The sequence below is a fragment of the Dendrobates tinctorius genome, unplaced genomic scaffold, assembly GCF_039654945.1.
Source record: "Dendrobates tinctorius isolate UK_male_01 unplaced genomic scaffold, ASM3965494v1 ptg000008l, whole genome shotgun sequence".
NCBI classification, from domain to species: domain Eukaryota; kingdom Metazoa; phylum Chordata; class Amphibia; order Anura; family Dendrobatidae; genus Dendrobates; species Dendrobates tinctorius.
Window position 1 is genome coordinate 72041017 of NW_027361676.1, and position 27531 is coordinate 72068547.

General features: G+C 49.0%; 1 protein-coding gene across 2 annotated transcripts in view; it reads right to left on the bottom strand.

The window, feature by feature from the left end:
- The window catches only part of LOC141092403 (EF-hand calcium-binding domain-containing protein 6-like), a 266005-nt gene that overhangs the window by 188115 nt on the left and 50359 nt on the right, over positions 1–27531 (bottom strand). For both annotated transcript variants that reach the window (XM_073578531.1, XM_073578540.1), the window contains one exon: positions 16484–16584. In XM_073578531.1, the coding sequence (XP_073434632.1) occupies positions 16484–16584 (101 nt within the window). The remainder of the gene's footprint in view (positions 1–16483; positions 16585–27531) is intronic.

The window sequence follows — 27531 nt, forward strand, 5'->3', positions numbered from 1 at the left end:
GATCATTAGAGACTTTAGTGAGGGCAGTTTCAGTAGAGTGTAAACAGCGGAAACCGGATTGGAGAGGGTCGAGAAGAGAGTTATCAAAGAGATAGCGGATAAGATGGGAGTGGACCAGGCATTCCAGGAGTTTAGAGATGAAGGGAAGATTAGAGACAGGTCTAAAGTTAGCGGCACAGTTTTGGTCGAGGGATGGTTTTTTAAGTAGTGGATGTATGATGGCATGCTTAAATGAGGAGGGAAAGATACCAGAAGAGAGAGAGAGGTTAAATATTTTAGTTAGGTGAGGGGTGACAGTAGGGGAAAGGGACTGGAGGAGATGTGACGGAAATGGGTCACTGGTGCAAGTGGTTGGGCGAGAAGATGCAAGGAGCCTGCTTACTTCTTCTTCTGTGACTGGTTCAAAATCAGAGAGTGAGCTAGATGCAGTGGGGGAGGGAGGGCAGTGCATGGTATGAGGTGATTGGGAGATAATTTCCTGTCGAATCTGGTCAATTTTTTCTTTGAAGTAATTGGCCAGATCGTCAGCTCGGAGCTCCGTGGTTGGGGCGTGTACTCTTGGGTTGAGAAGAGAATGAAAAGTGTCAAAGAGACGTTTCGGGTTATTGGACAGTGAGGTGATGAGGGCGTTGAAATAGGTTTGTTTGGAGAGGTAAAGGGCAGTGTTGTATGTTCTAAGCATAAACTTATAATGGATGAAATCTTTGTGTAGACTGGATTTTCTCCACAGACGTTTGGCGCATCTGGAGCACCGCTGCAGGAAACGTGTTTGCAGGGTGTGCCAGGGTTGTCGCCATCTGTGTTGTTGTGTTCTATTTATAGGGGGTGCAAATTCATCCAGGGCACTTTGAAGCGTTTCATTGTAATGCTTCAATGCAGAATCAGGACATGAGAGGGAGGAGATAGGGGCCAATGATGACTGCAAGTTCTTCATAAGTTTCTGGGTGTTAATGGCCTGTATGTTTCTATAAGTATGGACAGTGGGGGTGACCTGAGCAGCCTGGGAGTTCTTGATAGAGAAAGAAAGAAGATTGTGGTCAGAGAGCGGGAGAGGGGAGTTTGCAAAATCATCCACTGCACAAAGCCGAGAGAAGACCAAGTCAAGGGAGTTTCCGTCTTCATGTGTTGGAGAATTAGTAAGCTGCGAAAGGCCAAACGTGGGGAGAGGGGAAGAGCAATGGGGATGTTGAAATCTCCCATGATGAGGGTAGGGATGTCACAGGAGAGAAAATGTGGAAGTCAAGTGGCAAAATGATCCAGGAACTGATGGGAGGGGCCGGGAGGACGATACACCTCCGCCACTCGCATAGAGAAGGGGGTGTAGAGTCTGACGGCATGGACCTCAAAAGAAGGGAAGACTAGTGAGGGTAGTTGAGGGATAACCTGAAAGGTACATTTTGGTGATAGGAGCAGACCAACGCCTCCACCTGCTCTATTGTCTGATCTTGGGGTATGAGAGAAGTGTAGATCATATAGATCACTTCTTTGCTGCGGAGTGATGCAGCATTGCTAGGAATGTTGGGAGTTGGTGGAGACTTTCAGCAGATAGCTGGATTTGCCTACCATGTGCATGCACTTCACACGGTATGCAAATGCCTTTACCTAGTGAATTTTTTATCCATTATATTTAGAAAAGTTTTTTATTTTTTTTTATGGGTAATGTATTAAAAATATTTTGAAAAATAATAAAAGAGGGGTGATTTTTGACGATGGGTATTAAGATAAAAGATCCCACGATGAGTATTTGGTTCAATTTCATATGTAAAAAACAGCCTACTACAGTTTAAGCAAAGTGTATTGAATTTATACAAATCTCATGCCCACTATGCTTTTTTTAACGCTGCATAAACTGACCTGCAAAGCAATTTTGGAATCCACAACATGTCGAATTCTCTTGCGGTAAGGCCTGTTTCACACGTCATGATATTTCTGGCACACGTGTGGCAACCATATGCCGCCTGTGTTCCGCATCAGTACCACACGAGTGGGAGGAAGGGCCCCCACCGAGTGTCCGGGCCAGAACCAAGGGAACCGTCATCTAGGTTTCGGGGGAGTCTGTTTCTGGGGAGCAGAGTTAAGGGACGGACTGACAGGTTGGGTGGGGGAGGAGCCTAAATAAAAGGGGCGGAGGACACTGGTCAGGGTGAGTCAGCAGAACGGGAGAGAAGGAGCAGGAGACCGTGGGAGCGCCTGGGAGCCAGAGCCACCAGCAGAAGCCAGAGAGGAGGACAGAGGCAGGAGGGAGACTCATGGTGGACTGCAGAGAGACGGCGCCGAGCCGACCGTCAGAGAACCGCTGCTTCGCTCCAGCCTGCGGCCTCTGCCCCCTCACTCCAGCTCTCAGCTGCGGCCTGCCCGCAGCCACCCGCGGCCGTTGCCACCTCACTCCAGCCCGCGGCTGCGGTCTGCCCGCAGCCACCAGCGGCAGCTGCCGCCTCACTCCAGCCCACAACTGCGGCCTGCCCGCTGCTGCCCGCAGCCGCTCCGCTCCCGACCATGGCTTGTTCATTGCCGTCTGCGGCCGCCATTGCTCCGCTCCAGTCCGTGGCAAGAGCCGGGCCGTTGCCCGCCGTGGACCCCCTAGTGCAGCCACTGACTGCGCCGGTGGCCTACCAACTGCCACCCAGCACCGCCGCTACTTGCCCCTGTCCAGGGACTGCGGCCTCAACTCTCCCACTCACAGGCGGTGTCCCGCTGCCTCTGCTGGGGAACCCTCCACCAAAGAACTCTTCTAGGGCCTGTTGTGCCCCTGCTTTGCCTGGGCGTCTGTCACACCACCTGTCACGCCGCTCCCACCTGGGGGCGGGACTCCAGGTTCATTGTCACCACGGCCGCTTCGAGGGTCCCGTTGGGTGCACACGCGCACCTCTCGCTCCTAGCTCCCTGCTTGCGCTATGTACCAGTGCGCAAGTGCTCTGCCCAGCTCTGTCTTTGGTCTTGTCCTCTCTATGATACTGAAGGACTTGACCCGGAAGTTCTAGGACTCAGGTGTAGAGTTGAGCGACTTTTGCTTTTTTAGGGTCGCGTTTCGTTTCGTGAAACCCGACTTTTCCAAAAGTCGGGTCGAGCAAGATCGTCCGATTATAGGGAAAAGTCGGGGTCATCCCGAAACACGAAACCCAATGTAAGTCAATGGGGAATAAAAGTCGGCAGTGAGAGGAGGACAGGAAACACACCTACAGTGCCCATTTGAATGCCAAAAGCATCAATTCTTCTTACTTAAGCTTGTCAACCTTAATTAACTTCATAATACAAGTTACGCACTGAAAAATGGGGGTTATTTGGCTAAATTTGTGGGGGGGGAGGGCTGGCTGCAGGTTTTCATGTGCCCTGGGTGAAAGAGCGCCCCTTTAACACATACCACAACTCATCATGCTCCGATACGGCAGAGAAATAGCGGTATAGTACAATGAAAAATACCTCACTTTTTACATCTCATGACGAGGCCCATCTATTTCTCCATACAAAATCATTGGTCCCATATAATGTTTGAAACAGTATATGATGAGCTCCACATAATGCTACAGTATATGTTGGTCTCCATGGATGAAGCTCCACTGTCTTATGGGCCCAAATACTGCTCCAAACATAATGGGCCCCATTTCTACTGCTCTAGTGTATAATGGGCCCTGTAAATGCTGCTCCAGTGTCTGATGTCCACCTTTGGAATGTTCCAGTGTATGGTGGGCCCCATCTATCATTCTCCAGAGTATAGTGCTCCCCAAAAATTGCTGTCCCAACATAGAAAACAATCAAATAAGTCTCCTCGCTAGGGAATCCCTGTACTTGTCTGGACAGGTGCTGTAGCTTGCTTAACAGCTCGCCAGCCGTTCTCACGCCCAGTATGGATTGCACGTGATTGCACAAAGGTTAGAAAGGGTACCGTATCCCTGGATAACATGTATGGATAGCGTACACATTCAAAATATATGTCTATACAGCATGAGGCAGGCTCAGACGGTGTTAGGCCCAGTATGGATTGCACGTCATTGCACAAAGGTTAGAAGGGGTACCGTATCCCCGGATAACATGTATGGATAGCGTACACATTCAAAATATATGTCTATACAGCATGAGGCAGGCTCAGACGGTGTTAGGCCCAGTATGGATTGCACGTCATTGCACAAAGGTTAGAAGGGGTACCGTATCCCCGGATAACATGTATGGATAGCGTACACATTCAAAATATATGTCTATACAGCATGAGGCAGGCTCAGACGGTGTTAGGCCCAGTATGGATTGCACGTCATTGCACAAAGGTTAGAAGGGGTACCGTATCCCCGGATAACATGTATGGATAGCGTACACATTCAAAATATATGTCTATACAGCATGAGGCAGGCTCAGACGGTGTTAGGCCCAGTATGGATTGCACGTCATTGCACAAAGGTTAGAAGGGGTACCGTATCCCCGGATAACATGTATGGATAGCGTACACATTCAAAATATATGTCTATACAGCATGAGGCAGGCTCAGACGGTGTTAGGCCCAGTATGGATTGCACGTCATTGCACAAAGGTTAGAAGGGGTACCGTATCCCCGGATAACATGTATGGATAGCGTACACATTCAAAATATATGTCTATACAGCATGAGGCAGGCTCAGACGGTGTTAGGCCCAGTATGGATTGCACGTCATTGCACAAAGGTTAGAGGGGTACCGTATCCCCGGATAACATGTATGGATAGCGTACACATTCAAAATATATGTCTATACAGCATGAGGCAGGCTCAGACGGTGTTAGGCCCAGTATGGAATGCACGTCATTGCACAAAGGTTAGAAGGGGTACCGTATCCCCGGATAACATGTATGGATAGCGTACACATTCAAAATATATGTCTATACAGCATGAGGCAGGCTCAGATGGTGTTAGGCCCAGTATGGATTGCACGTCATTGCACAAAGGTTAGAAGGGGTACCGTATCCCCGGATAACATGTATGGATAGCGTACACATTCAAAATATATGTCTATACAGCACGAGGCAGGCTCAGACGGTGTTAGGCCCAGTATGGATTGCACGTCATTGCACAAAGGTTAGAAGGGGTACCGTATCCCCGGATAACATGTATGGATAGCGTACACATTCAAAATATATGTCTATACAGCATGAGGCAGGCTCAGACGGTGTTAGGCCCAGTATGGATTGCACGTCATTGCACAAAGTTTAGAAGGGGTACCGTATCCCCGGATAACATGTATGGATAGCGTACACATTCAAAATATATGTCTATACAGCATGAGGCAGGCTCAGACGGTGTTAGGCCCAGTATGGATTGCACGTCATTGCACAAAGGTTAGAAGGGGTACCGTATCCCCGGATAACATGTATGGATAGCGTACACATTCAAAATATATGTCTATACAGCATGAGGCAGGCTCAGACGGTGTTAGGCCCAGTATGGATTGCACGTCATTGCACAAAGGTTAGAAAGGGTACCGTATCCCCGGATAACATGTATGGATAGCGTACACATTCAAAATATATGTCTATACAGCATGAGGCAGGCTCAGACGGTGTTAGGCCCAGTATGGATTGCACGTCATTGCACAAAGGTTAGAAGGGGTACCGTATCCCCGGATAACATGTATGGATAGCGTACACATTCAAAATATATGTCTATACAGCATGAGGCAGGCTCAGACGGTGTTAGGCCCAGTATGGATTGCACGTCATTGCACAAAGGTTAGAAGGGGTACCGTATCCCCGGATAACATGTATGGATAGCGTACACATTCAAAATATATGTCTATACAGCATGAGGCAGGCTCAGACGGTGTTAGGCCCAGTATGGATTGCACGTCATTGCACAAAGGTTAGAAGGGGTACCGTATCCCCGGATAACATGTATGGATAGCGTACACATTCAAAATATATGTCTATACAGCATGAGGCAGGCTCAGACGGTGTTAGGCCCAGTATGGATTGCACGTCATTGCACAAAGGTTAGAAGGGGTACCGTATCCCCGGATAACATGTATGGATAGCGTACACATTCAAAATATATGTCTATACAGCATGAGGCAGGCTCAGACGGTGTTAGGCCCAGTATGGATTGCATGTCATTGCACAAAGGTTAGAAGGGGTACCGTATCCCCGGATAACATGTATGGATAGCGTACACATTCAAAATATATGTCTATACAGCATGAGGCAGGTTCAGACGGTGTTAGGCCCAGTATGGATTGCACGTCATTGCACAAAGGTTAGAAGGGGTACCGTATCCCCGGATAACATGTATGGATAGCGTACACATTCAAAATATATGTCTATACAGCATGAGGCAGGCTCAGACGGTGTTAGGCCCAGTATGGATTGCACGTCATTGCACAAAGGTTAGAAGGGGTACCGTATCCCCGGATAACATGTATGGATAGCGTACACATTCAAAATATATGTCTATACAGCATGAGGCAGGCTCAGACGGTGTTAGGCCCAGTATGGATTGCACGTCATTGCACAAAGGTTAGAAGGGGTACCGTATCCCCGGATAACATGTATGGATAGCGTACACATTCAAAATATATGTCTATACAGCATGAGGCAGGCTCAGACGGTGTTAGGCCCAGTATGGATTGCACGTCATTGCACAAAGGTTAGAAGGGGTACCGTATCCCCGGATAACATGTATGGATAGCGTACACATTCAAAATATATGTCTATACAGCATGAGGCAGGCTCAGACGGTGTTAGGCCCAGTATGGATTGCACGTCATTGCACAAAGGTTAGAAGGGGTACCGTATCCGTGGATAACATGTATGGATAGCGTACACATTCAAAATATATGTCTATACAGCATGAGGCAGGCTCAGACGGTGTTAGGCCCAGTATGGATTGCACGTCATTGCACAAAGGTTAGAAAGGGTACCGTATCCCCGGATAACATGTATGGATAGCGTACACATTCAAAATATATGTCTCAGGAGGCAGGCTCAGACGGTGTCAGGCACAGTATGGATTTGACGGCCCAGATTACACAGCGGAGGAGCAGGGAGAGGTAAAGATTGTAAATGCTGGGACCCTGGCCAAGCAAGGGGGGCCCACTCGTGGGCGTCGGTACTGGCACTGGGCCCCTCATAGTACAGCGGTGTGTCTGACGGCGGGTGTGCACCACCACCGTCAGAGACACTTGATTGCACTATGAGGGACCCTGTGCCAGTGCCCGCGCCCAAGAGTCGGCCTACCCACCTGTCCAGGGCAACGGCACTCGCACGGTGTCGTGCGCTAGGTGGTGACCCCGGCCATGGGGGGGGAGGCAGCACAGTTAGGGAGTTTTAGAAAGTGGCATATGTTGATGTTGGACATTCAACTGATGCAAAAGGCGAAATAGGTGAAGTACCAGGAAGAGGTGGACCAAAGCAAGCCATTTTTCTGTCACCCTATGTGTCATCAGGGGAAGGTGGGACAAAATCCTTGGAAACCCATGCGTGGTTCATTTTAATGAAGGTTAGATCATCCACATTTTGGGTTGACAGACGGGTCCTTTTTTCTGTCAGGATTGATCCAGCTGCACTGAAGACTCTTTCCGATAGCACACTTGCAGCTGGGCAAGCGAGCTCCTGTAAGGCATATTGGGCCAATTCAGGCCAGGTGTCCAGTTTAGCGGCCCAATAGTCAAAGGGGAATGACCTGTGTGGGAGAACATCGATATGGGAGGAAAAGTAGTTTGTAACCATAGTTGACAACTGCTGTCTCCTGTCACTTTCCATCGATGCAGTATTACCAGTTGTGTGAGCGGTATTTGAAAAATCAGTCCACAACATTGTCATGAAACCCCTGTCTCCAACGCCACTTCTGCTGTGTGCACCACGAACACCTCTGCCAAGCTGCCCCCGGCCCGTACGGCTCGTGTGAGAACCATCACCGCTGCTGTGTGCTGGGAATGCCTCAAGCAACCGATTTACCAGAGTTGCTTGTTTATTAGCCAATATTAGGTCAAGGTTCTCCTGTGGCATGATGTTTTGTAATTTGCCTTTATAGCGTGGATCCAGGATGCTGGCCAACCAGTAGTCGTCATCGTTCATCATTTTGGCAATGCGGGGGTCCCTTTTTAGGATCCGCAAGGCATAATCTGACATGTGGGCCAATGTTCCCGGTGTCAATGATGCACTGCGAGTGCTGGGTGGAGGAGCACTTTCTGGCAAATCCACATCCCTCCAGTCACGCACAAACCCTGTACCAGACCTTGCCACGCCAACATTTTCACTTGCCCCACGAGATGCATCCTCCTCCCCTAAGTAATCATCCCCATCATCCTCCTCCTCCTCTTCTTCCTCCACCTCGTCCAGGAGAGGTCCCTGAGCAGACAATGGCTGAATGTCATCAAGGATTCCCTCCTCCTCTTCCTCCTCATCAACATTGGCTGCAGACGCCTGCTCCTTAAGGTGCATCAAAGTTTGCATGAGCAGACGCATAAGTGGGATGCTCATGCTTAGGATGGCGTCGTCTGCGCTTACCAGCCGTGTGCATTCCTCAAAACACTGAAGGACTTTACAAAGGTCTTTCAGCTTCGACCACTGCACGCCTGTCAACTCCATGTCTGCTCTCAAAGTGCCTGGCCGTGTATCCTCCCACAAATGCATTATGGCCTGCCTCTGCTCGCACAGCCGCTCCACCATGTGCAGGGTGGAGTTCCACCTTGTTGCAATGTCGATAATGAGGCGGTGGTTGGGAAGGTGGAGCAATCGCTGCAGCTTCTGCATACGAACGGAGTGTACAGGCGACCGGCGGATGTGCGCGCACAGTCTTCGCACCTTCTGGAGCAGGGCTGTTAACTCCGGATAATTTTTGAGGAAGCACTGCACCACCAGGTTCAAGGTGTGAGCCAAGCAAGGTATGTGGCTGAGTTTTGAAAGGGCTATGGCTGCCACAAAATTACGGCCGTTATCACTAACTACCTTGCCTGCCTCAAGATGTACACTGCCCAGCCATGACTCAGTTTGTCGCTTCAAGTACTCGGCCAGCACCTCGGCGGTGTGTCTGTCGCCCAAACACATCATCTGCAACACAGCCTGCTGACGCTTTCCACTAGCTGCTCGATAGGGGGACACATCGTGTGCAACAGTGGCAGCTGCAGATGGAGTGCTCGTACGACTGCGCTCTGTGGACGAGCTGTCGCTTCTGGAGGAGGAGGAGGAGGGTCGAACGCCTACAGCCAACTGTTTCCTATACCGTGGGCTAGGCAGCACTGTCCCACCACCGCTGTCCCCTGTGGACCCTGCATCCACCACATTAACCCAGTGCGCAGTGATGGACACGTAACGGCCCTGGCCATGCCGACTGGACCATGCATCAGTTGTGAGGTTCACCTTTCCGCTCACTGACTGCTTGAGTGCATGGACAATGCGGTCTTTCACATGATGGTGGAGGGCTGGGATGGCTTTGCGAGAGAAGAAGTGGCGACTGGGTAGGTCATAGCGTGGTACTGCATAGGCCATGAGTTCGCGGAAAGCTGTGCTTTCCACCAACCGAAAGGGCATCATCTCAAACGAGATTAGTTTGGTAATGTGGGCGTTCAAACCCAGTGTACGCGGATGAGAGACTGAGTACTTTCTTGACCTACTCATAGTGTCTGGGAGGGTGAGCTGGACTTGAGAGCTGCATATGGTGGAAGTAGCGGTGGACAGGGCGGACTGAGAGAGGGTTGATGATGGTGATGGAGTTGGTGTTCTTTCTGATGGCCTAGAATCAGTCTTTCGTTGATATAACAGTGGGATTCCCTGACTGCTGTGGCCTTGCAACGACACCTCAACATTTGCTGCTGTGCTAACCGGTGGGCTTACAGTGGGGGAAACAATGTAGCGTTGCTGACTACCTTCGTTGTGATCAGTTGCACATGTGGCACTTGAGGTTTGGTGTTGTGTCCACGCTTGCAAGTGCATGCTGGTTAAATGTCTAAGCATGCAACTGGTATTCAAATTTTTCAGATTTTTCCCTCGGCTAAAGGTCTTTGCGCACTTCTTACAGATAACCTTGGCCTGATCATGAGGATTTTGTTCAAAAAAGTGCCACACTGCACTCTTCCTACTTTGGCAGACATTTTGCGGCCTAGCACGCTGTGATCTTTTGACCCTCTGGACAAGCTGTCCAGCAACTCTTTTGATGTTTGGAACCTGTCTTTGGAGTGCTCCGGGCCTGCCAGATAACAGCTGTTGCGATGTCGATGTCTGCTGTGGATGCTCCTCATCTGAGCTATTGGAAGCAGCACCCTCTTCCCCCAATGGATGCCAATCTGGGTCAACAACTGGGTCATCCATTACCTCCTCTTCTATGTCATGTGCACCTTTCTCTGTGTCACCGTGTATGGTGGTATAGTGTGCGGGAAGGGGCACCTGAGTCTCATCAGGGTCAAAATCTGGCTCTGTACACTGCGAGGACAATGTAGTGCTCTGAGTGAATGTACCAGCAGAATCATCCATCAGCGGCTGTGCATCAGTGCACTCCATGTCAGATTCATCTTGGCCTGGGTAATTCACCATTTGACTTGATAATCCAGGCATGGTATGTGAAAACAGCTCCATGGAGTAATCAGTAGTATGGCCTGCGTCATCCTTCAATCTTGGTTGGGGTGAAGGACACAAGGAAAGGTGTGGTTCATGAACATGAGCCTCCAATGACGACTCAGTGCTTTTACTTTTTACAACTGAAGAAGAGGAGGCGATAGAGCTGGAGGCTGAGTCAGCAATGTAAGACAAAACTTTTTCCTGATGCTCTGCCTTTAAAAGCGGTTTGCCAACTCCTAGAAAACTAAGCGTTCGAGTCCTTATGTAGCCAGACGATGACGCAGGGTCAGCACCTCCTGCATTCGGTCCTATTTTGCTCTTGCCACTACCATCAGATCCACCACCAACACCATCATTACCAGCTGCCAACCCCCGCCCAATTCCACGGCCTCTTCCACCAGCCTTCCTCATTTTTGGTAGAAATGTAGACAAAATCCAACAAACTATATAGTAATGTAAAACAAGGTACAAGGTGTCTATAGGACAGGGGAGTTTTAGAATTTCTGCACACACTTGTGGACAGTGGACACTTGTGGATTGTGTGCGGCCCACTGATATCTGAGCGCTATGTGACACGCTCGATGGCACAGCTGCCTGTGACCAAAGTGACGAGAGGATAATGGAGATTTTGAATCTCTGCGTACACTTTTGGACACTGGACACTTGTGGATTGTGTGCGGCCCACTGATATCTGAGCGCTATGTGACACGCTCGATGGCACAGCTGCCTGTGACCAAAGTGACGAGAGGATAATGGAGATTTTGAATCTCTGCGTACACTTTTGGACAGTGGACACTTGTAGATTGTGTGCGGCCCACTGATATCTGAGCGCTATGTGACACGCTCGATGGCACAGCTGCCTGTGACCAAAGTGACGAGAGGATAATGGAGATTTTGAATCTCTGCGTACACTTTTGGACACTGGACACTTGTGGATTGTGTGCGGCCCACTGATATCTGAGCGCTATGTGACACGCTCGATGGCACAGCTGCCTGTGACCAAAGTGACAAGAGGATAATGGAGATTTTGAATCTCTGCGTACACTTTTGGACACTGGACACTTGTGGATTGTGTGCGGCCCACTGATATCTGAGCGCTATGTGACACGCTCGATGGCACAGCTGCCTGTGACCAAAGTGACGAGAGGATAATGGAGATTTTGAATCTCTGCGTACACTTTTGGACAGTGGACACTTGTGGATTGTGTGCGGCCCACTGATATCTGAGCGCTATGTGACACGCTCGATGGCACAGCTGCCTGTGACCAAAGTGACGAGAGGATAATGGAGATTTTGAATCTCTGCGTACACTTGTGGACAGTGGACACTTGTGGATTGTGTGCGGCCCACTGATATCTGAGCGCTATGTGACACGCTCGATGGCACAGCTGCCTGTGACCAAAGTGATGAGAGGATAATGGAGATTTTGAATCTCTGCGTACACTTTTGGACAGTGGACACTTGTGGATTGTGTGCGGCCCACTGATATCTGAGCGCTATGTGACACGCTCGATGGCACAGCTGCCTGTGACCAAAGTGACGAGAGGATAATGGAGATTTTGAATCTCTGCGTACACTTTTGGACAGTGGACACTTGTGGATTGTGTGCGGCCCACTGATATCTGAGCGCTATGTGACACGCTCGATGGCACAGCTGCCTGTGACCAAAGTGACGAGAGGATAATGGAGATTTTGAATCTCTGCGTACACTTGTGGACAGTGGACACTTGTGGATTGTGTGCGGCCCACTGATATCTGAGCGCTATGTGACACGCTCGATGGCACAGCTGCCTGTGACCAAAGTGACGAGAGGATAATGGAGATTTTGAATCTCTGCGTACACTTTTGGACACTGGACACTTGTGGATTGTGTGCGGCCCACTGATATCTGAGCGCTATGTGACACGCTCGATGGCACAGCTGCCTGTGACCAAAGTGACGAGAGGATAATGGAGATTTTGAATCTCTGCGTACACTTGTGGACACTGGACACTTGTGGATTGTGTGCGGCCCACTGATATCTGAGCGCTATGTGACACGCTCGATGGCACAGCTGCCTGTGACCAAAGTGACGAGAGGATAATGGAGATTTTGAATCTCTGCGTACACTTTTGGACAGTGGACACTTGTGGATTGTGTGCGGCCCACTGATATCTGAGCGCTATGTGACACGCTCGATGGCACAGCTGCCTGTGACCAAAGTGACGAGAGGATAATGGAGATTTTGAATCTCTGCGTACACTTTTGGACAGTGGACACTTGTGGATTGTGTGCGGCCCACTGATATCTGAGCGCTATGTGACACGCTCGATGGCACAGCTGCCTGTGACCAAAGTGACGAGAGGATAATGGAGATTTTGAATCTCTGCGTACACTTGTGGACAGTGGACACTTGTGGATTGTGTGCGGCCCACTGATATCTGAGCGCTATGTGACACGCTCGATGGCACAGCTGCCTGTGACCAAAGTGACGAGAGGATAATGGAGATTTTGAATCTCTGCATACACTTTTGGACACTGGACACTTGTGGATTGTGTGCGGCTAACTGATATCTGAGCGCTATGTGACACGCTCGATGGCACAGCTGCCTGTGACCAAAGTGACGAGAGGATAATGGAGATTTTGAATCTCTGCGTACACTTGTGGACAGTGGACACTTGTGGATTGTGTGCGGCCCACTGATATCTGAGCGCTATGTGACACACTCGATGGCACAGCTGCCTGTGACCAAAGTGACGAGAGGATAAGGGAGATTGGATTGCTTTTAAAAAAGCAGTTTGCGGAGCAGTGGGTAAACAGCAATGCCAGCGTGTCAGGAAGCCTTAAAAGGCAGCCCAACAACCAACACCACTGATACACCACAATATAGCCTCCCCTTGCACTGCACACACAGTGACTTGTGTGTTGTGCAGGCCAAATCGCTAGCAGCAGAAGCAGTTTTTTTGTCTTCTTCCCTGCCTAACGCTCTCCCTACAGAATCAGCAGCAACCTCTCCCTATACTAAGATTGGCAGAAGTAAGATGGCGGTCGGCGTGCACGCCCTTTTATACCCCCTGTGACGCCCACCAAAGCAAGCCAATCACTTGCATGCCCTTCTGAAAGATGGTGGTGACCCGTGCCTATGTCATCACGTTGCCCACAGTGTCCGTGGATCCTGATTGGCTGAAAAAGAGCGCAAAACAAACTTTTGAAACGCGACTTTGGCACGTAAGTCGCCGACCTCGTGGCCGACCTCATCCTAGGGTCGGGTTTCGTTTCATGAAACCCGACTTTGCCAAAAGTCGGCGACTTTTGAATTTTTTCGACCCGTTTCGCTCAACTCTACTCAGGTGCTATATCAGGCTACCTCTTCCTATGGGAGGTGCCTGATTATTGTTGTACTTCCTGGCTTAGTCTGCCGTGTCCCTGCCTGGCTGTGCGCTGTATTCGGGTCCTCTGCCTTGCACTCTATTGTGCCTCTTGGCACAAGCTCTGAACCTGCACTCTACTTTGTACTCTGCTGTGCCTCTTGGCACATGCTCTGAACCTGCACTCTGCCTTGTACTCTGCTGTGCCTCCTGGCACACGCTCTGAACCTGCACTCTGCCTTGTACTCTGCTGTGCCTCCTGGCACACGCTCTGATCCTGCACTCTGCCTGGTACTCTGTTGTGCCTCCTGGCACTCGCTCTATCCTGTACTCCGTTTCAGTACTCTGTTGTGCCTCCTGGCACACCTGCTATCTAGCTCTGTATTCTGGCGTGCTCCTTTGCACGCATCCCGCTTTGCACGTTCCTGCAGACACACTCACTCGTGTTTCCTGTGAGCCGGCCGCCTGGTGCCAGCAGTTGTGTTACCTTACCCCCTGGGGCTTGCCCCTGACTCTCCTTGTATAGGGGGTGGTCCTCACTTGGTCAGCTCGCCCTGGGCGGGTTGGTGCCACGACACAGAGGGTCCACTCCAGGAGTCGTCACAGTGTCGGAACGCCCAAAGACTACGCCAGATCCTCAGCAGCTGGGCCCAGCGGCTGCTACGCTGAAGCACCCTCGTCCAGGATGCCGAGGGACATCAGGACGGATAAGTGACACTAAATAACTAAGGACCTGTAGTCGGCGATACCGCGGCCCTATAGTGACCGGCCTTTGCCAGAGTAGTCGTGTTCTCCTACACCAGTGTTTGCTTGTATTGAATCCTTGCGAGGACAATTTCTGTTATTTGTTTGGTTGCTTAGACTAGCCCTACCGGTATTAATCTATAAAAGTTATTACCTAAAGTTCCAACCATCTCGAGTCTCGTCACTGCATCCCACGTACCTACCATGACCACACACGCACCGGTGCTTGAGAAGCAGCGGTACAGCTAGCGCTGTTCCCCCGCGCCAGGTGCTGAAGATGGTGTCATGTGTGTGTCAGGTGTGACAGACAGTAATCTTGGATCCAGCTGTAGACGGTCTTTGCCTTTATCTCAAGCACCTTCTTTATTTTTGCATGTCTGTTATGGACCCAATAGTTACCGCTGCATTCTGCTGCTAATCATACTCCTGGGCTAAAAGTTTAAATACATTCAGTTGCTGCAGCACAGTGCGGATGTGAGCTCATACTTGCCTCAGTCTTGTTGGAGGTTCTAGCAGTCAGCTAGTGTCTTTCCCTGAGCACTCTTGGAAGATTGCTGGTGTGATATCTCGTTTGTCTTATTAAGCTAAGTGTTTTCCCCCATCCTTCTTCCCTCTCCTTCTTTAGTTCTAGTGGGGACTGACTAAATGCTCACCCCGTCCCCACCCTATGTAGGGCCTATCGCTAGGGTCAGGCAGGGATTAGGTTCCTGCTCGGCAATAGGTGAAGAACCTATGTAGGGATGTATCGGGCAGACAGGGTGGTTTTAGATCTGTCTAGGAGTCTCTACTTCCCCCTTCCCTAGTGTTTGGTGACACCATCATTCTCCACTGCTCTGCCGGCGATCTCTGCGAGCAGGGAAGAATGATGAGAGTTGTATTCAAGTAATAACAATGAGAGCAGGCGGTGGCTGATGGGACTATTACTCCCATCAGCCTACACCTGCTACCGGTAATAAAAGTGACAGCAGACGGCGGCTGTTGGGAATATACATCACCTGCTGCGTGGGTTATAAATAAAAAAAAATATGGCATGGGTTCCCTTGTATTTTCTATAACCAGGCAAAACTCACAGCTGGGGGCTGCAACCCTCAGGTTCAGCAAGGCTGGTTATCAAGAATAGAGGGATCCCGCACGCTGTTTTTTTCAATCATTGATCGCCAAAAGACCAGTGGAGAATAATGAGAGTCGTCTTCAGCACCTGGCGCCGGGGAACAGTGCTAACTGTATCACTGTTTTTCAGGCGCCGGATGATATCCCAGTGTGTCATCCATGTGATGAACGTTTTGCGGCCAGTGCTGCAGGTAAAAAACGGACATGTCTATGTGTGGGTCACACAAACACACGGTCTGTGGAAATACACTGACATGTGCACATCAACATAGATTTCAATGTGTCTACATGTGTCACAACACTTATTGGACACACTGTCGTGTGAAAGAGGCCTAACTATGCATTTTATTTGCAGATTTTCTCCATAGACCTGAATGAAATTTAGAAAATCCACAGATAAAAATGTATATAGGTTTTTATTGCGTTATCACAGCAGGAACATAATAAAAACACAAATAATTGCCACATGACTTCATCAGTAAAGTTTTATCAAAGCCAAGAAACAGGAAGTATCCAAAACAAAGCAGCTTTATTTAAAACATGACAAACCAAAAGGAAACAAAAAATGCAGCAGAAAAAAACATGATAAAAATACATCTAAAAAAAAAAACTATGAAAAAACGCAAGTAACCTAAGTTAGTTAATTGGTGCAGAAATGCTGCAAAACATCAGAAGCTCACCAATCACTCATTGTGGGAACTTGGCCTAATAGTTCATCTATGCATATACTGTATAATATATCTGATATACTGTAGAAAGATCTATAGTCACCAACCTGTTTACTTGCCCTTTCCCCTCAGGATCATTGTTCTTAAAGAGTTGTTTGAGACTGAAATGTCCACCAGATCTTAACTTTTCTTGCAACATATGTTCCAGCTGAAGCAAACGATAATGTCATTTAAGAAAGTGAAGAGACAGCATATTAAAAGATAAAGTATATAATCAAATACACACTGACACAATAGCAATCATCAATATGGAATTAAAGGGAATTAAAGGGAGTCTGTGACCTCAAAAACACTATTTAGGCTGAGTTCACACGTGGCGTTTTTTTCGCGTTTCCGCGGCGGTTTTAACCGCGCGATTTTGCCGCGAAAACGCGAAAAATAAGCATCCCATGCATTCCTATGGGATTCCGCAGTGCTGTGCTAATGCTGCGGTTTTTACCGCGGCGGAATCGCTTCGCGGTAAAAACCGCAGCATGCTCATTAATTTGCGGAACCGCGGCGATCCCGCACCCATAGGAATGCATTGTTCTGCTTACTTCCCGCATGTGGCTGTGCACACCATGCGGAAAGTAAGCAGAACATTTGCGGATGGTACCCACGGTCCAGAGGAGAGGAGACTGTCCTCCGGGCTTTGGGTACCATATCCCTGTAAAAAATAGAATTTAAAAATAAAAAATATTGTTATTCTTACCTTCCGACGTCCCGCGCAGCCTTCCCGCTTCTCTCCACACTCCCGTTCCCAGTAGTCCTTTGCGAAAATGCCCGCGATGGCATCCATTCTCGCGGGATCGCGAAGTCTCGTGGTCATTCGCGCGACGTCATCGCGAATTACCGCGAGACATCGCGATCCCGCGAGAACTGACGTCATCGCGGGCATTTTCGCAAAGGATTACTGGGAACGGATGCGCGGGACGTCGGAAGGTAAGAATAACACTATTTTTTATTTTTTTTTACATTCTATCTTTTACTACTGATGCCGCATAGGCAGCCTCAGTAGTAAAAAGTTGGTCACACTCGTCAAACACTGTGTTTGACGAGTGTGACCAACCTGTCAATCAGTTCTCCAAGCGATGCTACAGATCGCTTGGAAAACGCTAGCATTCTGCAAGCTAAATACGCTTGCAAAATGCTAGTTTTTCCGCGGGAAAATCGTGGGAATTTAAAATGCGATTTTCCCGCGAACTGGAATTCCGGAATTCTCGCGGTAATTTCCGCGAGAGTTCCGGTACGTGTGCACTTAGCCTAAATCTAACTCCATGGTTAAAGCACCACATCAACTTTTTTTTTATTTCAGCGCTGAAGCAGTGCTACTAACTTATGTCCTGCTGCACCTAATATCTACTGACACCCGCTGTGTTCTGCTCTTCCCAGCACCACTCTGGTCCCATGCCACCATCTTGTGAATGCAACATCTGAATAACCCAAAATCAGAGGTAACAGTCACAAGCTCTCAATGCAAGTCAACTGAGGACAGACATTCAGATGAAGCGTACAGGGAACTGCCGCGTCCCTGCACTGCAATATATGCCACCTGTCAGTCAGAGGCCGGCAGCTGACATCGGCATGCCAGTCACAAGTGGCGTGTGGAAGTGATGTCATTGCCTTCCCATGCCGGCACACTTAAGTGTTATGATGAGTCACCGAAGGAGGAAAAAACAAAATACCAGCTAAGTCCAGAAAAACCAGAGAGGTTGGCAGCTATCGGATTGCAGACCCCTGAACCTATCCACAACAACTAGCAGTAGCCGTGGGGGGTTCCTACAGTGCCCTAGACCCCTCGATCACAGCCGGAGAACTACATAGCCTAAAGACAGAAAGGGGGAAAAACTAAACTGCCCCAGAGCAGACCCCAAAGCAATAGGCAGCCCCCAACATATAATGACGGTGAAGCAAGATGAAAACACTAACACAGAGAGAAAGATAGGTTGAGCAAATGATGGGGCCCAAGCTAACTACATAGGACAGGATAGGAAAGCTGCTGTCTGCCATCTGCAAAAACCCTATCAAAATGAGCCAACCGACTGATAGGAAAAACAGGCCCTGAAGTTGCTAGGCTTCAAAAGACTATATCAGCACTCAGGTATATTCTGAAGACAGAGCAAAAGATCAACAGATCAGAGACGAAAATGGAATTCAGCTCACCCCCGGCCGGGGATGGCAGAACTCCCAAAAAACAAGGCAAAACAAAAACAAAACTGAAGAGTACAAAGCAGAGCAGAAAAACTTAGCTTTGAGACGCAGGAATCAGACTGGTCTCCAAGAATCCAGCAGGAAAATCACCAGCCAGGAAGAAGGGCTTCGGCAGCCTTATATACAGTCCTCAATTCCAGCCACCCAGTTATCAACTAGCTGCCCAGGTGTTTGGTAATCAGTCTCACTACCTTCCTTCACCAGAGGAGGGAGTTCATCAGACCTCAATGGTGAAGGGAAAAATGAACTCACAACACTTAAGTGTGCCACAGAAAATGACACTGCACGTCGTGGAGATGGAGGAAAGTAAGACTTGTTTATTTTTTTTTTATTTAATGTATTGGAAAACATTGTTAGAGCCTTATACCAGGACGTGGAATGGGGAGCATTTAACAAGGAAGGAGCCCAGGATGGGACACATTATGCTAAAAATGTTCCCAGGAGGTATTTACATGGGCTGAGTTAAGGCCGCTAATTGAGTGTGATCGACAATATTGAAGTCGTTCAACACTTTCCCGGCCTCTTTCTACTGTCTGAGAAAGAATGATGGGGACAGAACAATCACAAATGGATCAATCTGTCCCCATACAGTATCATGTTATCAGCAGCACATCTACAGTTTACACCCCCTAGTCCTCCATATAAAATAATGTGCCCCATAGTCCTTCATATAGTATAATACACTCCCCATAGTCCTCCATATAATATAATGTGCCCCATAGTCCTTCATATAGTATAATACACTCCCCATAGTCCTCAATATCGTATAATACACCGCCAGTTGTTACGCTGCAGATGACGGTGGCGAGAGTGGACCCTCTGGGCCGTGATGCTGAGCCCTCCCCGAGCGAGCGCACCAAGTGGACCGACCCCTATACAGGGACCGTTAGGGAACAGACTCGGGAAGTTCAAGCGCCACGGCAGCCAAGACCAGGGGTCGGCTCAGGAGAGTGAGCAGATGATGAGGAGCAGAGGAAGATCCGGAGAGAAACCAGGGAGACCAGGGTCCAGAAGCTGAGGGAGAAGGACGGAAGAGGATGGCGGGAACCAGGTAGAGGCAAACTAAAAAGGGAAGGAGACACAGAGGTTACCAGGAGGCACAGGCAGGAGTCTCAGAGGGAACACAGGAGACACAGGCGGGAGACACAGGGATTATCAGGCAGAAGAGATACAAGACACAAGGGGTTAACCAGCGCGCAAGCTTGCAGGAAACTAGCAGAGAGCGCAGCCTAGACATAAGAGATGTAACTCAATAGTCAGGCGCCTCCACTGAGGGAGGGCGGCCTGAAATACCTGGTGGTGAGCTCTGATAGGTCAGGAGGCTGGTCCGGGTCAGGTCACACCAGGCGGGTGGCTGACGGTAGAGGCGCGCGGCTTAACCCCCGGCGCGTGCGCAGAGGCATAGTGCGCGCGGCCGAGGGAAGTGGAGGGGAGCGTCGGGACGCCGGCCACCAGAAAGCGAGGAGAGCGGGGGCGCGCATCCAGGATGCGTCAGAGGAGCGAGTCGGACCAGAAGCGGAGGCGGTGAGTATGGTAGCGGGAGCGGGAGCGGCGGAACGGGGAGCGGTGCTGACACCAGTCATCAGGGGTGAACCTAGCCTCTCTGGCGCCTGAGGCAAACGGCATAATGGCGCCCCCCCACATAGTAAATTTTTTAAATCGGTAGAAATTAATCTGGCTCATATAGATTTATATCTATCCTGTAAAAATTTGTACAATAGTGGACATTTTAATAAAGAGAAATAGAAAAAAGATGTCTGAACACAAGGATGTCAGCGCCATCACCGCACATACAAGAACCACACGAGTCATTAATGGCAATGGCAGGCTTGACACAAGCATACAGACATACAATGATGGCTGCAGAGCGGTGGCCAACACAGTCCTGCATCCTTATAGCACAGGAGGCAGCACTGATTGCCAACCTATTATCTCTGGCACATGCTTACAAAACTCTGGACAGCTCCAATGTGGCGGCTGCCTGGCACTGACTATTCAGACATGTCCACCATGCAGCATCGTCCACACACCACATACAACAACCTACAGTCTGAGCATCAGCAAGCAGCCACTGCACTAAGCTGGTAAAATGGCACATCTTCCCTAACAGACCACACCTCCTTCTCCTGAAACGCTTAGCCAATCACCGACCAACCGCTAATCAGGAGAAACATGGCTGGATGCCTGCATGTACTGAGGGGCGGCATTGGATGTGATGTGTAACTTATGACCAATCAGTCCTGCAGCAGAGGCGAATGTGAAGGGGACAATGCATCCTGCACCATGGGCATACAGAGAAATCATGGGACCCCATAGCAGAAGTTCTTATTGGGCTCCCCCCAAAAAAAATATATATTTGGCTGGGTCACATAGGTACATATCTCACAACTCTGCAACCCTTACAAAGTAATTCTCCTCCCATTGAAGCCCCTACATTCCTTCTTCATTGCCCCCCATGAAGTATAATGCCAACAAAAGTGCCCCACAAACACTGTATAATCCCCAACAGTGAATTATTCCACGGTTAAGGGGACAATACAAATATCTCTCCGAGGATCTGTTTATACCAAGGAAGGTGACGGTCACAAGGGGGCATTCTCTGCATCTGGAGGAGAGAAGGTTTTTCCACCAACATAGAAGAGGATTCTTTACAGTTAGAGCAGTGAGAATCTGGAATTCCCTGCCTGAGGAGGTGGTGATGGCAAACTCAGTCGAAGGGTTCAAGAGAGGCCTGGATGTCTTCCTGGAGCGTAACAATATTGTATCTTACAGTTATTGTTAGGTTCTTTAGAAGGACGTAGATCTGGGGATTTATTCTGACAGAATTTTATAGGCTGAACTGGATGGACAAATGTCTTTTTTCGGCCTTACTAACTATGTTACCCTCCACAAACACTGTATAATGAACCTACTGTACCCCCTCAACTACCCTGGCACAGTATTATCCCCAACTGTGACCCCCCACACAGCCCTCCATGTAGTATAAGACCTACATACAGTATAATGTCCCCTACACCTGGTCAGACTGTATAATGGCCCCCAACACAGCCATGAAATAGCCCTCTATATATTATAAAGGCTGCCTCATAGCCATCCAAGTATTATCATGGATGCCATATAGTATAATTGGCTCCATATATTATAATGCACCATCCACAGTCCTCTGTATAGTATAATGCACCCCCATTGTCCTCCATATATTATAATACACCCCATAGCCTCCCATATAGTATAAAGCACCCCCATAGTCCAACAAATAGTATAATGCACTCCATAGTCCCCCATATAATATAATGCACCACATAGTCCCCCCATATAGTATACTGCACCCCCTGTAATCCTCCATATAGTATAATGCACCCGCATAGTCCCCATATAGTATAATGCACCCCCTATAGCCCTCCATATACTATAATGCACCCCCATAGTCCACCATATAGTATAATGCAACCCCATAGTTCTCCATATAGAATGCACCCCCATAGCCTACCATATTGTATAATGCATCCCATAGCTTTTAATATAGTCCTCCATATATTATCATGCCCATCCCAATAGTCTTTCATACTCACGGATTTTTCCAAAAAAAGTAAAGATGGTACGCACCTCTCTCCTTGCTGCTACAGTCTCCTCAGCGATGGGTCTGCCACTCTGCACTGCTCAGTACAGGGGCGCTCAGTGATGACATCATTGCTTCCTATCGTGCTGAGCTGCAGACGTTAGACAGAGGTGTCCAGCACCTGGAAGAATTCAATCAAACTATAGAAGCGGGAGTGGCATCCATGGGGGGGCCCGTGCTACCAATAGGCCCCCTGCGGATGCCGCCCTCTGTTTACCAGCAAGGTGAAGCCGCCTGAGGCAACCAATTCAGGTCGCCTCTTAATAGGTGCGCCCCTGTCTCCCAGATGCCTAGAGATTAGCAAATCCCACTGAAACCTGCTGGGGGGTCCATGTCTATGTCCAAAGCAGGAGGAATTGTGCATTAAGATGAGTTATTGGGCTCTAAAGACCCTTTATATTGTTCTTGCATAGGGATCAATTCTGTCTGTGTCCGTTCTGAAAAGGGGTGTTTCTATGGGTAACATTTTTGGTGGTGAACTTGAAGACACAATCTCTTACCTCTTAGGATGGTTTCACACTTGCATATTTTTCTATGCGTTTGAATCCATCACAAACTGGATGAACATGGATCAGTTTTCGGCCCCATTGACTTTCAATAGGGATGGAAACACATGCGTGTGCATCCAGGTGTCATCGTTTTGCCCTGGTCTGTGTGGATCTGTGGCAAAATGTATTTTTGCAGAGACGAAATCTGCATCGAAATGCATTTTTGGTCTCCGTGAAAAATAACATGATGCCGTGGATGAACATGGATCCGTAGCACCATGTGAAAATTTACAATGGGTGTCTATGGGCACGGAAACAGCTGGACAGTACAAACCCCGGTGGATCTGTACTTCGGGGCTATGACGCATGAACTGTGCATGCAAAGGGATGCAGCTCTAAATGACAGGCCACTGGGGGGGTATTATGGATCCTACAGATCCATGAAAGATATGCAAACGGATGCTGCTTGCTGCATCCAGTTTGTTTAGTGTGTGGGAATCTGTGAGCATACAGCGTTTTCTTGTATGCCCATGGATTAAAAAATATGCAAGTGTGAAACCAGCCTTAGTTGTTTGATCTAAAAAGTTGTTAAGTATGGGTTGGAAACATTACTATAAAAGTACAAATGTCCATCCCTCCACAAAACCTGCACTTGCAATATCTGTTTATAAAGATGGTTTGCTGGAAACTTCTCACCATTCTTCTCTGATCCATTCAGAGTGGACATTTGGATAAAATGACCCCTGGGATTCTACTGCAGGGACTTATGGTAATCACACACAAATCAATGGTATACACTGTATACTACCCACACTGCACTGTATCCTACAGAAAGCAGCCAGTTTGAGCTGAAAAGTTACCTGAAGTTGCACTGAGGGCAGGAGCTGGTGTTGTGCTTGATCACCATGTCCTGTGAGCAGTCTGTCCCTTCACAAAGCTGCCAGTGCAGACTGTGAGGACATGGGGTGTAAGGTAACACAATCATGAGGACTCATCACTACAGAGGAGAGCCCTGTGCCACCCCTGGAGAATAGAAGAGGGAAGGTCAGGTATGTGATGAACACAGTCACTTGCTTCAGAGCGGTAGATGGCCGATCACACTTTCAGGGCTGGAGGGAGTCGGGAAGGCAGAGCCAACTGCAGTTTATAAAAATGAAAGTAGTCAGGCAGATTCCTTCCTGTCCTCCCTCCGGAGTCCTGCAGCTCTTCTCTGTTATCTTCTCACACAGTGACTCACACCGACAAATAGACTTGCCGATCCATGTTATCTGACTGCAGGGCAGCTGCCGCTCTCTGTCTCCCTGCCGCCTGAGCCAAACACTCAACTGGCCTCATTATAGGTGCAGCCCTCCCAGTCATCCATGTAGTACAATTACTTCCCATAGTATAATGCACCCCATAGTTCTTCATATAGTATAATGTATTCCCCATAGTCCTCGATACAGTATAATGCAGCCCACATATAGTATAATGCAGCCACCCCATAGAGCATAATGCAGCCACACCACAGAGTATAATGCAGCCCCGCCATACAATATAATGTAACCCCCAAAGAATCGAATGCAGCCCCCCTCTTACAGTATAATGCAGCCACGCCTTAGAGCATAATGTAGCCACCCCACAGAATATAATGTAACCCCTCATAGAATATAATGCAGCCCCCCTCATACAGTATAATGCAGCCCCTCCATAGAATATATAACAGCTCCTTATATAGTATAATGTAGCCCCTCCATAGAATACAATGTAGCCCTCCTCATATATTATAATGCAGCCCCAATAGAATATAATGTAGCTCCCTCATAAAGTATAATAGAGCCCCCATACAATATAATCTAGCCCCCCATGGAATATAATGCAGTCCCCCATAGAATTCAATGTAGCCTCCTCAAATAGTATAATGTAGCCCCCTCATAGAGTATGATGCGATCACCCCCATAGAATATAACAAATATAATACAGCCCCCCATAGAATATAATGTAGCCCTGAATAGAATAGAATACAGACCACCTACCCATAGAATATAATGTAGCCCCCCATATTATATAACACAGCCTCCCCCATAGCATATAATGTATAATGTACCCCCCATGGTATATAACACAGCCACATAGTATATAGCACAGCCACAAAGTATATAATACAGTCCCACATGGTATATAACACAGCCTGACATGGTATATAACACAGCCCCACATGGTATACAGCACAGCCCACCAGTGGTATACAGCACAGTGCCATGGTATACAGCACAGCACCATGGTATACTGCATCAAATGGTATACAGCACATCCCCATGGTATACAACACAGCCCCATGATATACAGCACTGATACCCCCATGGTATACAGCACTGCTACCCCCATGGTATACAGCACTGCCCCCCATGGCATACAGCACTGCTCCCCCCATGGTGTACAGCACTGCTCCCCCCATGGTATACAGCACTGCTCCCCCCATGGCATACAGCACTGCTCCCCCAATATTATACAGCACAGCCCCATGGTATACAGCACTGCTCCCTCCATGGTATACAGCACTGCTCCCCAATGGTATACCGCACTGCCCCCATGGTATACAGCACTGCTCCCCCCATGGTATACAGCACTGCCCCCCATGGTATAAAGTACTGCCCGATGGTATACAGTGCTGCTCCCCCCATGGTATACAGCACTGCTCCCCCCATGGTATACAGTACTCCCCCCATGGTATACAGCACTGCTCACCCCATGGTATACAGCACTGCCCCCCATGGTAGACAGCACTGCCCCCCCATGGTATACCGCATCTCCCCCCCGAAAATGGCCCCACAGTCACCTTTACATTTAAGAAAAAACACTCCTCACCTCTTCTCCTCGTGCCCACGCTGCTTCCGGCTGTCTCCTGCTCTGCCTGGCACACAGTGAGTGCATGGCGCGATGGCGTCATCGCGCACCCGCTGTGTGTCAGAGGCAGAGCGGGGAATGATGGGAGAGGGAGCGTCAGCTGACGCTCTCTCCTCTATCATTGCTGTGAACTGTATCGGCGTCTATGATGCCGGTATAGTTCAATGTGGCGGCAGGGGGAGATGGCGCTGGGGGCAGGCGGGTCCCCCTGCCTCACAGGGGCCCCATAGCGGCTGCATGATGTGCCACTAGCTGGGGGCCCTAGGCAGCTGCCTGCCCCTAACGCCGGCCCTGCCTGTGACGCTGCTGTGCGTGCGACCCTGGCAGCTCTCCACTGTATGTGCATAGCGGCTATCAAGCTGCGTGCATGCGCCCTCACGCATTTAAAGGGCCCGTGACTTTTTTTTTTTAAATAAATTTTCTCACTTCTCCTGCAAGGGCCCACCGGGTTTTTCCCCGGCACCCCGCCAGGCAAGACCGACCCTGGTTACCGCTCATCCCTTTACGGAACTGTTGCTCGTGTCCTAGGTTTGCAGCTCACTAGACTCTTCACACAGCTCCCGTACTCCAGCTGTCACTTCTACGGGTGGCTCACCCAGTGACCTCCCTGGCTTGACAATTCCAGACACGAGCTGGTTTCCACAGACTGGCTAGGTTGTCACTTCAGCTCTTCATTTCTAGCTGACTTGACTGCCGAGACTCCTCCGTTAGTCTCCCTAGTCCTCCAGTTCCCAGTCTCTAACTGTAGGACCTCCAGTGACCTTCCTCACTGGCTACTACTGTAGGCATCTGCTGTACTCCACTGTCCAGTATGGCTCAACTAACTCAAGGAGGAAATATATCTTCTTTTTGCTCCTGGCTAGCCACTCCTCTAAATTAAGCCTTCCAAAGGTTTCCTCCAGTCGTGCTCAGTGCCCCATCTAGTATCCCTTTTCTGGTATTAAAACTAACTCTAAATCTCTATCTAACTATTGTCATGTGGCCGCAAACACACACACATGACATACATACAGCACACAGACATGTCAGGAATACAGATAATATACAGTAACATCAATATCTACAGGGCTAGACCCTGACCTCCTTACACTACTACTGTAGGGTCGTGAGCCGGGCTGGGGGGTGGTCCCTCTATATACCGCACAGAGACGTCACAGACAAAAGATGGCGACAGGTTTCGGGTACAACAGGTCCAAGTTTATTCCTTACCGTCCGACTGACGGCCTCAGCAATACACGTAATACCTTCACGGGTCTCCGTTTCCAGGCCTCGCTCCCCACACCGTACTTTTCCACCAGGGACATAAACACACGTACCGTCCCTTTTTTCACTGAGCGATGATCCTGTCAGCACAGACACTGTGGCCGCCTTAGGCCCGTACACCATCAGCACTTTTACTGGTCAGTTTTCGTCTTCAATACGGTATGCTTTTCCCCGGGGCCTCGTCTGTACTGCGGTAATTCATGTCAGGACCACCCCCCTGACTTTCTCTCTCCTCAGTCCCCTAGTTTGGCTCTCCTCACAGCAAACACACTGTCACAGACTCCTTGTCTCTTGAGCACCTCCCGGGGACTGGAACTTTCAGGAACCCTCCTGTCAAATTTATAACTTTCCTGGTTCCCTGTAACTCCGCCCCCCATGACCAATGGTTTCTAAAGCCCTAAGCTGCTGTTAAGTCCTGAACTTACACTCCTCCCTGCCATCTAGTGGTCAACCCAAGGTACTGCACGTCACCTACACTTTCCTAGCTGTTTCCCCACTGTTATAACTGCTATCTGTCTAAAATGTGCAAACCCTCTTTCCTACTTGCTGACAAGTTCTTCCCTACACTACAACCAGAATCTAATTCCAGTCTATGCTGAGGGAACATCATTGTACACATACAGTCATGGCCAAAAGTGTTGGAACCCTT